Here is a 13,921-nt window from a genome sequence, read left to right on the forward strand (position 1 = left end):
CATGAGTCTATTTTTTGGATAAAAGTTGTATTTGAACATCAGTCAGTGAAGTGTCAGTTAAGTGAAGTGAATCAGACAATGAACATCAGGTTTAGTTTGTCTTGCAAGCACCGTCAAGCATGACAAATTTCAAGGGGTCAATGCTATGGGCTCGTGACGTCACGCAGGGAAACGTGACGTCAGTCGTGGGGTTCCCAGTTTCGTATGAGCTAGAATTCGACCCCCCCCCCCCCCCCCGGATGCACCCATCAAACTACATATGTCAATAAAACACTTGTGCTCGCCAGCTGCCCAAGAAGGGCATACAAGCATCCCAAAGAAATCACGAAACTATGACACAAACGACATTGAAAGAAACTGGTCTTATAGATACAAGAAGCTTTTGAAGCATTCGCACACCAATTACAAACACTTGAGATGTGTATACAGTGTCCACTTCAGTTCAATGTACATCCGAAAGAAATCGCTCAACTACGAACTTAAGACATTTCACACGACATAAAAACACTACTTCACAAATCTACGCCACCACTTCGTCCTCCACCTCTGTGTCATAAAACCGCACTCCATAGACCTACGCCATTACGCGTCGATTGTCATAAAACCACACTCCACGGGTGTACGCCACTACGCCATCCATCTCCACCTGTGTCATAAACTTACACTCCACATCCCTACGCTGCGCCACTCTGTCTCTCACACCCTGCCCCTCAGAGCGGGATCCAGTGAGGCCCGGACCCTTGGCGTGCCCGGCAGGCGGGTGATCTGCCGAACATGATCACGTGACATCCTGTGAACAGTCTCCAGGTGCTGACGTAGATTCTGGACGTTACTGGCCACGGCTCCGCACACGTGGCACGTGGTAACGCCGGCGTGCACCTTCTCGTGCGCCACGAGCGAGTCGCGGTGCTTGTAGCGCCGGCCGCACACGGTACACACGTGCCCTGAGGGCAGACAGGTCGGGGCGTGGGGCTGTGTCATAAATAAAAGTACGGCCGCACACGGTACACACGTGCCCTGAGGGCAGACAGGTCGGGGCGTGGGGCTGTGTTATATATAAAAGTACAGCCGCACACGGTACAAACGTGCCCTGGGGGCAGACAGGTCGGGGCGTGGGGCTGTGTCATAAATAAAAGTACAGCCGCACACGGTACAAACGTGCCCTGGGGGCAGACAGGTCGGGGCGTGGGGCTGTGTTATATATAAAAGTACAGCCGCACACGGTACAAACGTGCCCTGGGGGCAGACAGGTCGGGGCGTGGGGCTGTGTCATAAATAAAAATACGGCCACACACGGTACAAACTACAAACGTGCCCTGGGGGCAAAAAGGTCGGACGTGGGGCTGTGTCATAAATAAAAGTACGGCTGCACACGGTACAAACGTGTTCTGGGGGCAGATAGGTCGGGGCGTGGGGCTGTGGCCTGTGTTATATAAAAAAGTACGGTCGCTGACGGTGCAGACATTCTCTGTGAATAGACACTAGGCAGGTCAGGGTAAGGGACTGTGTCATAAATAAAACTACGGTCGCAAGTAGTGTGAACGTGTCCTGTCCTGGTGCCCGACTTGGACGATGTCAGAAAATTTACCAGTAAAATTACTCATCTCCCGATGGCATACTTCACGACCCCCTAGCACGAAGTCAGTGCAGTCATTTTATGCATAGGTACCGAATATACTTGTTACGGGCCATATGCTAACTTGGGCAGTATGCAAACTATCCGGGCAGCCTATGCATACTACCCAACAGCCCGGGTAGCATACATGTATACCCACCGCCCGGGTAGCATGCATACTATATGACCTTGTTTGACCTCCCTGTGACATCACAGGTCAAATAAAGGCCATCGATATCCTATCTTGCGCATCTCGCTGAGCTCTTTCGAATGCTGTTTGATTTTTTTTTTCCGATCCGGCTATTGGTTCCGGAGATACGAAGGGGGGCCCTTTGACCCCTCCCCCCCCAACAGGACGTGGAACCTGCCAGACCTCAACGGGGCGCAGGGCCTCGTCTAACATGTTAACTGGGGGGCAATTGCCTCCCCAGTCGAGCGGATTGCCCCCCAGTGGCCAACATTTGCCCCCCCCCCCCAGTCAAAACGTGAACTCACAAAATTACCTTCTCTGCAATACGTTTTCATTAGGAGTCTTACATGGATTTAACGAGAAACATTAAATAATTTGTTCAACAATTGTTCATGGCTACGGAAAAAAGCCAGAGTTTTGTGAATTTCAGGGCTCAGCTGAAAGCGCCAAGTAGCAAATTGTCAATTGGCAGCTGGCCCGTGACCCAACTCGTGTTTACACCCCCCCCCCCCCCACACTCAATCAAACGCCCAACACGTATACGTATGTTGATCACTGTCTGGTGGGGCAATGTGAGGGGGTAACACACTATTCGTAACCCTCGCACATATTGGTGTCTTTCCAGCCGCAAACGTATAGGGGGAGGGGAGGGGGTTCGTTGGACCCCCTTGCCGTTTCGCCCCTGATCGAGCTAGAGCTTCGCGGAAAAAAACGATCGTGCTGCCCGTCACGAGAGAAAACCGATGATTCCCAATTTTAAGGTCCTAGGTCATCGGTTAACCTTCCAGGTCAGGTCAATGACCCGAAAGTCGGGAAAATCGGTACCTGTTAGGACTTCGTAAAGGGAGGCTGTTATGGTTTTTTTCGGGGTGCTGATCACGAATGTCATGTTAGTTATGATCATAATGCATTTAGGCCAGGTCGGGTCAAGTCAACCAGTAAGGGTTTTGCCGGGTATTCGTAGTAGATGGCAACCGCCTCTGAACTCGAAAAAGTGAACAGGGGTCATCAAAGGTCAATGACCTAACCTGACTTCCCGGTGACCCTGACAGGCTGACACCCACCCTAATGCATGGGAGCAACATCATATACCATGTTTGAACGCTTGAAACCACGAAAAGACTGCAAACGCTCGGCTAATGCGAGCCGACATATACGCCGAACCGCGATTGCGGCCAAACATGGTCTCAAAAAGTAGGTCACAGGTCAAAGGTCATTAGGGTCAGGGTCATGACATTTTTAAGGTAGGTGTAACATTGATTAACGCGAGGATACTGAAAGTTTCGTCGCAATCGGCCCCTTTTTACGTGAGTTATTTGCGAAAAACCGAGTGGCTCCGTTCGATACCTACCCCCCCCCCCCTATACGAGCATGGTTCGGATTGCCAGTTTTTTTGCTTTTTTGTTAAAAAATCATGGTCTCAGGGCTGTGACGAAAAACAAGTGGCCTAAATCCGGTGACGGTGAGAAAACAGGATTTGGGGGTACCCTAGGTTTGGTTCCTTCAGTCTTTGCCCCCCCCCCCCAGTGAAAATTCTTTAGACGAGGCCCTGAGGGGGCGCGGGTTAAAAATATATAACTGCCTGCGTTAAATGGTTCTCTAAGTAAAAACAGATCAACCGAGAAGCCAATTTTTACTGTTAAACGTGATTGATCATTGTAGGATGGAATGAGGGTTGGAATAAAGTCTTTTTTATATAATTCCATTGTTGATTAACCAATGGCAAACGAGGCATTGACGCTGTGAAGTGTGAACTGAGTGAAATGAAATGACGACAGCGTTGCAGTGTCAGCATTTGGTGGCTTTGGTTTGGCACCTTGACCGTAGAGGGCGTTATTACCAGTCCGTATATGCATGGTTAGTACAGTTTCAACGGCTATAGTTGCATGAAACCATTTACATGTAAGACGTTACAAGCTATTATGAAAGCTCACCAAATTAAGTTTTGAAAAGCCAGCTCGCTTTCCGAACACTATTGCACTCGCACTTCGCAGTTCCTTGGCCAATTCAGCAAACGAAGTGCCCATGTCATCCAATATTCCCGGCTATGAAATCCCACATTTCCTTTTACCTGTATCAAGCATAATACGATTTGTATCAGCCAAAATTCTCGGAAATGAACATATCTAATCAATGTCTTCGGTTTTGCATGTGCATTTGTTGTGCTAATCAAATCAGCCAGGTTCACATGGTAGGTGGGTGCTATTTAGAGATGTCAATCGGATACCAACTTTTTGGTATACCGATACCAAACCGATACAAACTTGGTATTTGCTATTTCAATCGTAATGTGTTTGGTATTTTGTTGGTATCATAAGCCCTCACTAATGTATAAGAGGCTAAGAAATCGGTAAAAAGTTGGTATTTCCCCTCAGTTTCCCAAGTTGGTTTGGTTTCGGTATTTTCCTGTGGTTTTGGTTGGTATTTGGTTTGGCATCGGTATTCCGATTTTCCGTAATTGACATCACTAGTGCTATTGTTGATAAACTCAGCATCGCTATGGCAGCGAAGGTGATGTCGCCCCTCCGTTACGTCACATTACTTTTTTTTGTGCGACTGTTGCCTGAAGACCGGAGCGTTTATCTGCATTCGAAATGTGGGATAGTTAACATAAGCAGTGGAAGCGGGGAAATATCGCCCACTGCCACCACTCCCCTGTTTTTTGTAAACATTGTTTAAAAAAGGTGTATTGTATGACTATTGAGTTGTAGGTAATATTCAAAATACTATCTATATTACTATTTGCAACGTGCTTAGAGGCAGAACTAGGGTTACCCGCGTGCTCCGCAACGCGAAGGGGGGATTTTTTGACCCGTGGGTATTGGGTTGGTCTGTGTCGATTTGGTTGGTAGATATCCATTTCGTTCGATTCCTTTTTGACGGCCAAGCATTTTGTAAGAAAACAAAAAGATACATCGCATCGAGGTGCCCGTGTCGTATTATCATGCGTTCTACTTTAGAATGATTCGAAAACTGGCGTGAAGTCTTTTGAGGGCCATCGATGAATTTCGCTAAAAATGACAATGTAATGGTTTGGAACATTTACATTTTTTAAGGATACTGTTGCTAATCATGCAAAAATGAAGAGTGAATATTGGACAGAATTGAATGCTCTATCCAATGGTACCATATTCAATTGCCAAAGGTATCAGGTTATGCAGCAAACCCCGTGTGATTAATAAAGTGGCACAAAATTGACAAACACCATTTTCTTCCGTGATTTGTACCACCTTGATTTGGAGCAATCAGCTTTTCACAATTTTCTCATGAGAGGCGGTACATTTCTCTTGCCAACAGGCGTTGTTCCAGCTCGCTCCGTTTAACGGTCACCTAAAAATAAAATCAATTCCAAAATCCGTCCAAAACGTCAATTTTCCACATAAAAGTGCCCTCCTCGGTGCACGTGGCGCGTGCCATCCTCTGCATCGTACACCATTCGATAGCCCGTTCAATTATCTACACGATGCTGTTTTTCCTGTGCCGGTCGGACCCCTGGTCACCAAGATATTGCACGGGGACCGGACCCGTGTCGGCCAAAATTTGCCGTTTTCGCCCGATTTCGCACTCCGATTTATACATGTAAAGTCTATGACGCGAATTTGCACTTTTTGGGCACGCGCCACGCGCTCCCTATCAATCCGATCGAGCTGAGACCCCTCAAAGGCACGTCGCGCATCCTTGATCTATAAGTTGTGCAAATTTCACCGGGCTAGGTGCAACGGTCTGGCCTGTAGTCCACGCAAAGCACCACCAAGTCGGGACCTCGGTAACGGACAGACGCACCCTCCTCAAATAGTAATATAGATTAAGTCCGCACTCTTGCTGCAGGCGTTCTCGCTTAGTGTGCCTATCCGCGCAACTAGGCAACAGGCGAAAGCGCTGCTGCATGTGCCATTTGCAAGGGTGAACGCAATGAAAAACGGTTTATTTACAAGGCTGCCGACTGCCGAGGCAGCTCAACCGGCTTGTAGAGAGACTTCCCGCGGTGGACGTGTTCTGCGACGGACGACGGTATTTTCACATTCCGTAGCAGCGTCAGACATTTTGTGGCGGAAATGTGACGCTAATGGAAATGCCTCGCTGTATTCGATGTGCCTGCCTGGCAGGTTCATTCATTTCATTTACTAGCATTTTACTGGCATCTTGTCGTCATCCTTGTTGTCACTTATCGCACTCTATTGAGTATTCTTATTCTTATTTTTATTTATACCTTCTATCTTTTATATCTATTTTTTTTTTTTTTTTTTTTTTACCGGCCGTTTATTTATTGGTTTTTTATTACATGTATACCTACCCGAGTGTGTCGTCTTTGTACCTATGCATGTAACTTATTCGTTTTAAAAGTGCGACTTCGTCTTTTAATGGGTCCTCCCGTCGGCGATATGAATAAATAAATAAATAAATAAATAAATAAATAAATAAATAAATAAATAAATAAATAAATAAATATTTGAGGAGGGTGCGTCTGTTCGTTACCGAGGTCCAGACTTGATGGTGCTTTGCGTGGACTACAGGCCAGACCGTTGCACCTAACCCGGTGAAATTTGCTCAACTTATAGATCAAGGATGCGCGACGTGCCTTTGAGGGGTCTCAGCTCGATCGGATTTATAGGGAGCGCGTGGCGCGTGCCCAAAAAGTGCAAATTTGCGTCATAGACTTTACATGTATAAATCGGCTTGCAAAATCGGGCAAAAATGGCTAAATTTGCCCGACACGGGTCCGGTTCCTGTGCAATATCTCAGTAACCGTGCGCCCGATCGTCACGGGGAAAACAGCATCGTGTAGATAATTGAACGGGCTATCGAATGGTGTGCGGTGCAGGGGATGGCACGGCGGCACGCGCCACGTGCACCGGGGAGGGCACTTTCATGTGGAAAATTGACATTTTGGACGGATTTTGGAATTTATATTATTTTCAGGTGACCGTCAGACGGAGCGAGTTGAAACAACGCCTATTAGCAATAAAAATGTACCGTCTCTCATAAGAAAATTGTGAAAAGCCGATTGATCCAAACCAAGGTGGTACAAATCACGGGAGAAAATGGTGTTTGTCAATGATGTGCCACTTTATTAATTACACGGGTTTTGCTGCATAACCTGATACCTTTGGCAATTGAATATGGCACCGTTGGAAAGAGCATTCAATTCTGTCCAATATTCACTCTTCATTTTTGCATGATGAGCAACAGTATTCTTAAAAATATAAATGTTTCAAACCATTACATTGTCATTTTTAGCGAAATTCATCGATGGCCCTCAAACGACTTCGCGCCAGTTTTCGAATCATTCTTAAGTAGAAGTTAGAACGCATGATAATACGACACGGGCACCTCGATGCGATGTATCTTTTTTGTTTTATTACAAAATGCTTGGCCGTCAAAAAGCAATCGAACGAAATGGATACCAACCAAATCGACACAGACCATCCCAATACCCACGGGTCAAAAATAACCTTTCTTCGCGTTGCGGAGCACGCGAAATAGATAGTGCATAACCCTAGTGCATAACTAGTGCTTTTCCTAGTGTTGTGTTTTCCTAGTGTTTCCTAGTGTTTTCCTAGCTTTTCCTAGTAACCACCCTAGTGCATAACTATTTATCGCCATGAAAGCTGTGCAGGTTTCAGTGGGTACTGATGAGCTTGGAAGGTGTTTTCTGGAAATTTTAGAAAGCATAGGAACAGCCTCTCAAGTACTAATTTGTAGGTTTCCCATCACAATAATCGATCTGCACCGATGAATCCGTCTTATTACTGTTGCAAAACCATTGCAGACGTGATCGTACGAACCCCCTTCAGCATTGCGTAACGTTCGTCGTACCTGGGCTGCGCCCCCTCCACCGTGGAAAAGTGTCAGTCCACAAGTGGATCTTTCGCTTTCTGCAGTTCCAAAGGGCAAGTTGCTGCCTCCAGAGGCACGAGTCCGAGCCTTGGAACACCTTGCCTCTTACGATGGTTTTATTCCTTTATTCACAGACGGCTCTAAAACACCCGAGGGAGCGGGCTGTTCTTTCGTCGCTGGCGACGACACCCGTTCATTTTCGTTGCCATCTTTCGCCTCGGTGTTTTCATCGGAACTTGTTGCCATCGAGAAGGCTTTGTGTTTTATTGAGGTATCGGACGGACCTTTATACTTGATTTTATCGGACTCCCTAAGCAGCCTGTTGGCCCTACGGAGTTTTAATCCAGCCGACCCGATCGTTCAAGACATTTTAACTCGGCTTCAGTCAGTGGAACAATCGGGTAAATCTGTTCAGTTCTGCTGGATTCCCAGTCACGTTGGCGTTCATGGCAATGAGCTGGCAGACGCGGCTGCAAGGCGTGCTGCTGCAGCACCCTGCACTCGTCGGTTGCCATTGCCGGCGCGTGATTTTTACCCTGCTGTACGATCTTTTATTCTAACGGAGTGGCAGGCAGAGTGGCGCCTGCGTGGAGGCAGGAAACTCCGAGAGGTGAAGCCGACTCTGGAGCATTGGAGGTCTTGCTCGCAAGACAACAGGTCAAACGAAGTGATTTTATGCAGGCTCCGCATCGGTCATACGTATGCGACGCATGGCCACCTTCTCCGCGGAGATGAGCAGCCCGTTTGCGGCGGGTGCGCCGTGCCTCTCACCGTCGCCCACGTGCTTTTATCTTGTCGACGCTTGGAACCGGACCGGACTCGCTACCTGGGCCGCATCGCTCCGGATATCACCGTCCGCCACTTGCTGGGTGACGAGTCACCCTGGGATTTATCTGGCAACATCTTTTCCTTTATCCGTTCAATCAAATTCCAAGTAATCTACTCGATCTGATACCAATCCAACTAGTCCATACGTCTATTCTAATCTAGTCCTTACGCCTAGTCAGCTGTCTTTTACGATACGCTTGGAGTATTTTACCCTTCTTTGCTCTTTTTAACCAGCTTTTAGGCTTTTTTAAGCCTTTTATTACGTCGGTTTTCTTGTGACACACTTGCTTTACTTGTATATAGTTATGGGCGCAAAATGACCTTGTAGCCGGCGCGCCCTTAAGCCCCAATAAACAAACAAACAAACAAGAACCCCCTTCTCATTTCTTTTGAGTCATTTCTGTTGAGCCATTCAAAATCATTATACCAAACACACATCAGCTGACCAACCACTATTTTGCGGCAATGTGCACTTTCTGTCCGTTTTCCTTCTTATATTTTATTAACGTGATATCTGCGAGGCATTCCAAGGTGGATGTTACATAAGCGGGTAACTAAAAGCAGGCTCATTTTGTCAGCTGCACTCGCTTACCACCGACCAGACAAAACAAACTATACCACTCCCGGAATGTTGGATGGTGCACCGAGGAATGCGCCAGATACACTGCAATTATACGTCAGAATGTGAACGCTGGAATGTTGAATATTACCGTGTTTTATCTGATGGTGAGCGCGACCCATTGCAGTAAGTAACGGAGGCTAAAAAAAAAAAACACGTTGAATCGTTCATATTATATTAGCATTCGGAATCGAATCCCTTATGCGTACATTCTGTGATTTTACTATACCGTGCTTTTACACCAATTTTACACTACGTTTTGCGCTGGTGTTCAAACAACATGTGGGTGCAACTTGGGTGCAACTATGGTCGTTTGAAGTTCAGCCCACGACCTACGAGCAATGTAGCCACACGCAATAAAGTCAGGTTTTAATTGAGGTTTTCATTTCGTAAGGTCGTCACTCGTCATGTGGGTCCTTCCAGAAGATATCTCATAAGAATCATATGTCATAAGAATATCAATCGTTGGACGTTTCAAGGCGATCGTTCAGTCGGTCTGACGAGCATTCTAAGTTTTACTGAGGTAAGGTCTGATGCAGCTTGGCTAAAGTCCGTCCTACCCCCAGGGTTGACACATGCCATTTACGTAGTATGGATAAGTGCGGATATATCTTACCTTACAAACTACATTATTACCTGGCCAGACCCCCAGGCCAGGTATTACTCCCAACCACTGCAACCGGGGGGGGGGGGGGGGGTCGCCGCTTGTCTAACTCCGTAAATAAGAGGGATACGGAAACCAAAGCGGTACGAAACGAAAAGTTTTTTACGAGGCGATTCTAAAGCTCCTGAACTGTTTAATCTCAGGTCGATTTTCAAGGTCAGAGGTCAAGGCCAAAGGCAAAAACCGGCATACTTGCAGTGATTTCAAAGTAAGTGCTTCAGAGGACGGCAGGGTGCATGAAACCGGCTAAAATGGGTGTGAAACGAAAGAAGAGAATCGAAGGATTCCGTTGAAATGCTCAAGATTCAAGGTCAAGTCATGGTCATTATTAAAGTTGCCCTCAAACTTGACACTTTTTCATATATCTTGTATTCTATTTTTAAAGATGTTTTGAAATATTTTAGTGAAGCTATTTGCGAAAAACTAAACCCCAGCTCGGGTCTTTTACCATACTTCTGACCTCAGGTCAACAAAATTATTTTGTATTTTTCCCTAGGGCAAACGCTACACATTACACAACCGTGCTCGTACTTGGTCTCTATCTCTAAAACTTTATTTTTGGCAGCTATTTGAAGTTCGAGTCTGTGACGCCGAATTTTGCCGTGCAGGGATCTAGAAGAATCGACCCTGTGACGTCATCAAGGGGGCTAGATCCAAATTTTCTACGTCTAAAGATGTCAAATTCATGGGGGAAACTAATGAAAGCTTCACTTTTCTGCACCTTAGCGTTCGGGAGCTATCGCAAATATTCACCAAGGGGAGGGGCGAAAAACGCCCCTCCACAGCCCGCGAGGGTTGACTGATGTCGCGTCCACATCTCGAAAGTAGCCGGGCAAATTGGACTCAACTTTAGTACGCCGTTGGGGACCGGTTAACAGGATGTCCCGCACAATTCAGTTGGGATTCAGTTTGAGCGTGCGCGGAGAAAAACGCAGCCCGGAAAATATGTCATAATTAAACATCGGGTCAGCTTGTAACCTCAAGGACACACTTGGTTTAGCTCTGAGCATGTTGCAGTGCACCGAGGTCACATCACGGCACTCGGGCAAGCCCCGACTTAACCCTCGCCGGACCTATTGGTTTTCTACATACGCGCCGGCCGAGGGGGGGGGGGGGGGTCGGGTACGACTCCCCTCGCCGTTTCGCCCCTGGTGGAGCTAGCGCGTCGCGGAAAAAACGAGCGTGTGCGCCGTTACGAGACGCAGAGATTGGTACCCGATTTTAAGGTCCTAGGTCAACCGGTGACCTCTGAGGTCAGGTCAAGTGCCCCAAGGTACGGTTCAGTTTTTGGTGAATAACTTCGCAAAAAACGGCCGCAGAGCGCCGATTTTGGCAGCATCGTGTTCGTCTCGCTCAGGCGCGTCGAATGATATACTTTTTGTCCGGGTCAGGTCAACTTGGGGTGTTGACCTCAGGTCAAGGTCAGGTCAGCACCCCCAGGTCACGAAGTTGGTCGAAAGAAGTCATGTTGCATATCATTCGATTCGGCAGGTCTTCCTGAGTCCATTGGTGGCTTTCCCGACTCGCTAGCTCAATTTGATCAAGAGTTATTGACGAAAAACTAATATGACCTTGATGACGTCATAAATGACGTCACGCAAGGTCAACATTGCAAAAGTGACGCATCTAACCTTGCAAGGAGTGCATCAAATCACGATTCTGTGTGCTTGAGATAGTTGGAGATCGTTCCCGGCGCCAGAATAGCAGTTTTCATTTTTCCCCATTGACTTCTAATGGTGAGGTCACGAAAATGACCTGACCTCATATGACCTTTAGGAAAAATCCGAGATATACAAGTTGTGGGACTCATAATGGATACTAGATCCTGCAAGTTTCATTTCCCTGTGACATCTCCTCTGGCAGTGAGGGCGTTGCGAAGTTGCGACATCTGAAGACCGTGCAGAGGTTCACTTATGACGTCATAGGTCAGTGACCTGACCTGACCCAAAAATGCGGTTGGTGTCAAAAGATCCGGCTTGGATCAAAGGTCAGGTATGCCAAGTTTCAGCTCTCTATCGCCAGCGTGTTCGGAGCTATCGCGAAAAAACCCTATGGGGGGGGGGCGGCACCCGCCCCCCCTCGGCCGGCGAGGGTTAATTGAACGTGGCTCCTTTCCACCTACGATGTAACTAATCCGCATCATACCTTACCTATCCTTATCCACAGTTGGCGACTAATTTCTGATCCAACAGTTAAACCTTACTCACAATCTGTTACCCCTCGGGCTGTTTCACTGCTTATCTCGCAGAAGAAAAAAAAAATACCTATAAATATCCACCATCCTCTTCTGGCCTAGCTCTTGATCGCACAGAGACATACACCGGGCGTGAGAAATATTGCATCTCTCATGCATGCCTACCTATATGTACGATTATGCATAATATGCATCTTCTTTCCTTTCCGAACTCCTAATCTGACAAAAACCTTAGCATGATCGCGATCCTCAAAATTCTGATCTACGAGATAACCAAACACCAACGTATAACGTATCTCCCCCTCGTCCAACTCCTGATCTCACAAGTGACCAAGTCACAGATAAACCACCACCGAAATATGTATCCTGTGTCCTCGCCTAGCTCCTGATCTAAAAAATAAACCACAACCAAAATCTCTATCCTGTCTCCCCGCCTAGCTCCTGATCTAAAAAACAAACCACAACCAAAATCTGTATCCTGTCTCCTGGCCTAACTCCTGATCTCACAGATAAACCACAACCAAAATCTGCATCCTGTCTTTTTGCCTAGCTCCTGATCTCATAGATAAACCGACACTCAAATCTGTATCATTTCTCCTGATCTAACTCCTAATTTCAGAGATAAACAGCACCTAAATCTGCATCCTGTCTGCTTGCCTAGCTCCTGATCTCACAGATCACCGCGTGGGTAGCGGAGCAGCTCTCAGACACCAGGAAAGGCGTCGTGTGGATGTGGATGTATACGCAGTTCTTCTCCAGCGTGTTCCAGTAGGCTGGCGTACCCGTCTCCCACATCACCAACGGCACGTTCACTGTCTCGCCGGTGATGACGTTGGTGAAGACTCCTTCCACATCTCCATCCGTCATGCCGACGAATGTGAACGTGCCGAAAATACCCCAGGACTGCAGCTCAGCGTCTGAGCGAGGAACGGCCGGCACCGCGCGGATGTCCATCTCACGGCAGCGAGCTATCATGGACGGGATGCCCCCGGAACTCGACGCAGACAACCCAAAGGAGACTGAAGAGTCTAGCAGTTGGAAGTCGCTCGGTAGGGGCCGATTGATGTTATCGTAGATTAACTCGGCAGATCCTGTGGCGGGGTTGGACGCGGTGGGGTTGCCCCAGAGGGTGCAGCTGCCCGAGGTGGCGCTCCGGTGGTACTGAATGCAGCCGGCAGTGCGGCGGCATTGTGCGGCACATTCTATAAGAGTGCATGCTGCGCAGGTCTTCAGAGCGGAGTTCGAGTGAAGTGTGACGATGGATTTGAAGACGGCACCGCTGGCAGATGTCTCTTCTGGGGTAATTAGAGTCAACAAGACAAAGAGAAGATGATGCTTCATCTTTGTTTTTCTTCGCAGGAGAGCAAGACAATCTTCAAACAGCAGGTAGTCTCAAAGACAAAGAAGAGATAGATCGGTTGGGTAGAAGTGGTGTTACACAATGTCAAAACCGTTGTGGCAGCTAAGCTCTGAAAAGTGCGGCGATACAACTGCCTCCAGGAGAACCAAAAGTTTCTTCTGACGACAGCAGCAGTGGCTCCCGTAGACGTGGCCTCTCGATGACACCAAAAACTTCTTCAAACTTCAATAGCGTATCTTGATAAAAAGATATATCTCTCGATGGTGACAAATGACTCTCGATGACGAGAGATACCTCTCAAATCTCGATGACGATCAATATCTCGCAATGAAGACGAATGTCCTGTGGGCGAGAGCAGTCACTCCTGGTTGCGATTCTTCCCGATCGCTACACCAACACCTCCTCACCTCCTCACCGCCACCTCTGACTTCATGTCCATGTCCTGTGACTTCAATCCATCAACTCTCCTCAGACGTTCATCCTCGCTCCTGCAGTGGTTATCGGCAGCACTGACCAAGATTACTTTACCTACTAATCGCACTGACGGGGCAGCAGCCAGTGTCGACACAGCCAGACCTCAGCACCGACACAGCGGCGACCCAGTGCTACTCAG

At 47.5% G+C, this 13,921-nt stretch overlaps 1 protein-coding gene across 2 annotated transcripts in view; it reads right to left on the minus strand.

The window, feature by feature from the left end:
* Positions 1-262: 262 nt before the first annotated feature.
* LOC122383774 (longitudinals lacking protein, isoforms A/B/D/L-like) overlaps positions 263-13,921 on the minus strand; it is a 61,155-nt gene continuing 47,496 nt past the window's right edge. For both annotated transcript variants that reach the window (XM_043370530.1, XM_043370528.1), the window contains exon 6: positions 263-944. In XM_043370530.1, the coding sequence (XP_043226465.1) occupies positions 697-944 (248 nt within the window). In that variant the 3' untranslated portion in view covers positions 263-696. The remainder of the gene's footprint in view (positions 945-13,921) is intronic.

The sequence above is a fragment of the Amphibalanus amphitrite genome, unplaced genomic scaffold (genome assembly GCF_019059575.1).
Source record: "Amphibalanus amphitrite isolate SeventyFive unplaced genomic scaffold, NRLGWU_Aamphi_draft 000173F_arrow, whole genome shotgun sequence".
Lineage (NCBI taxonomy): Eukaryota > Metazoa > Arthropoda > Thecostraca > Balanomorpha > Balanidae > Amphibalanus > Amphibalanus amphitrite.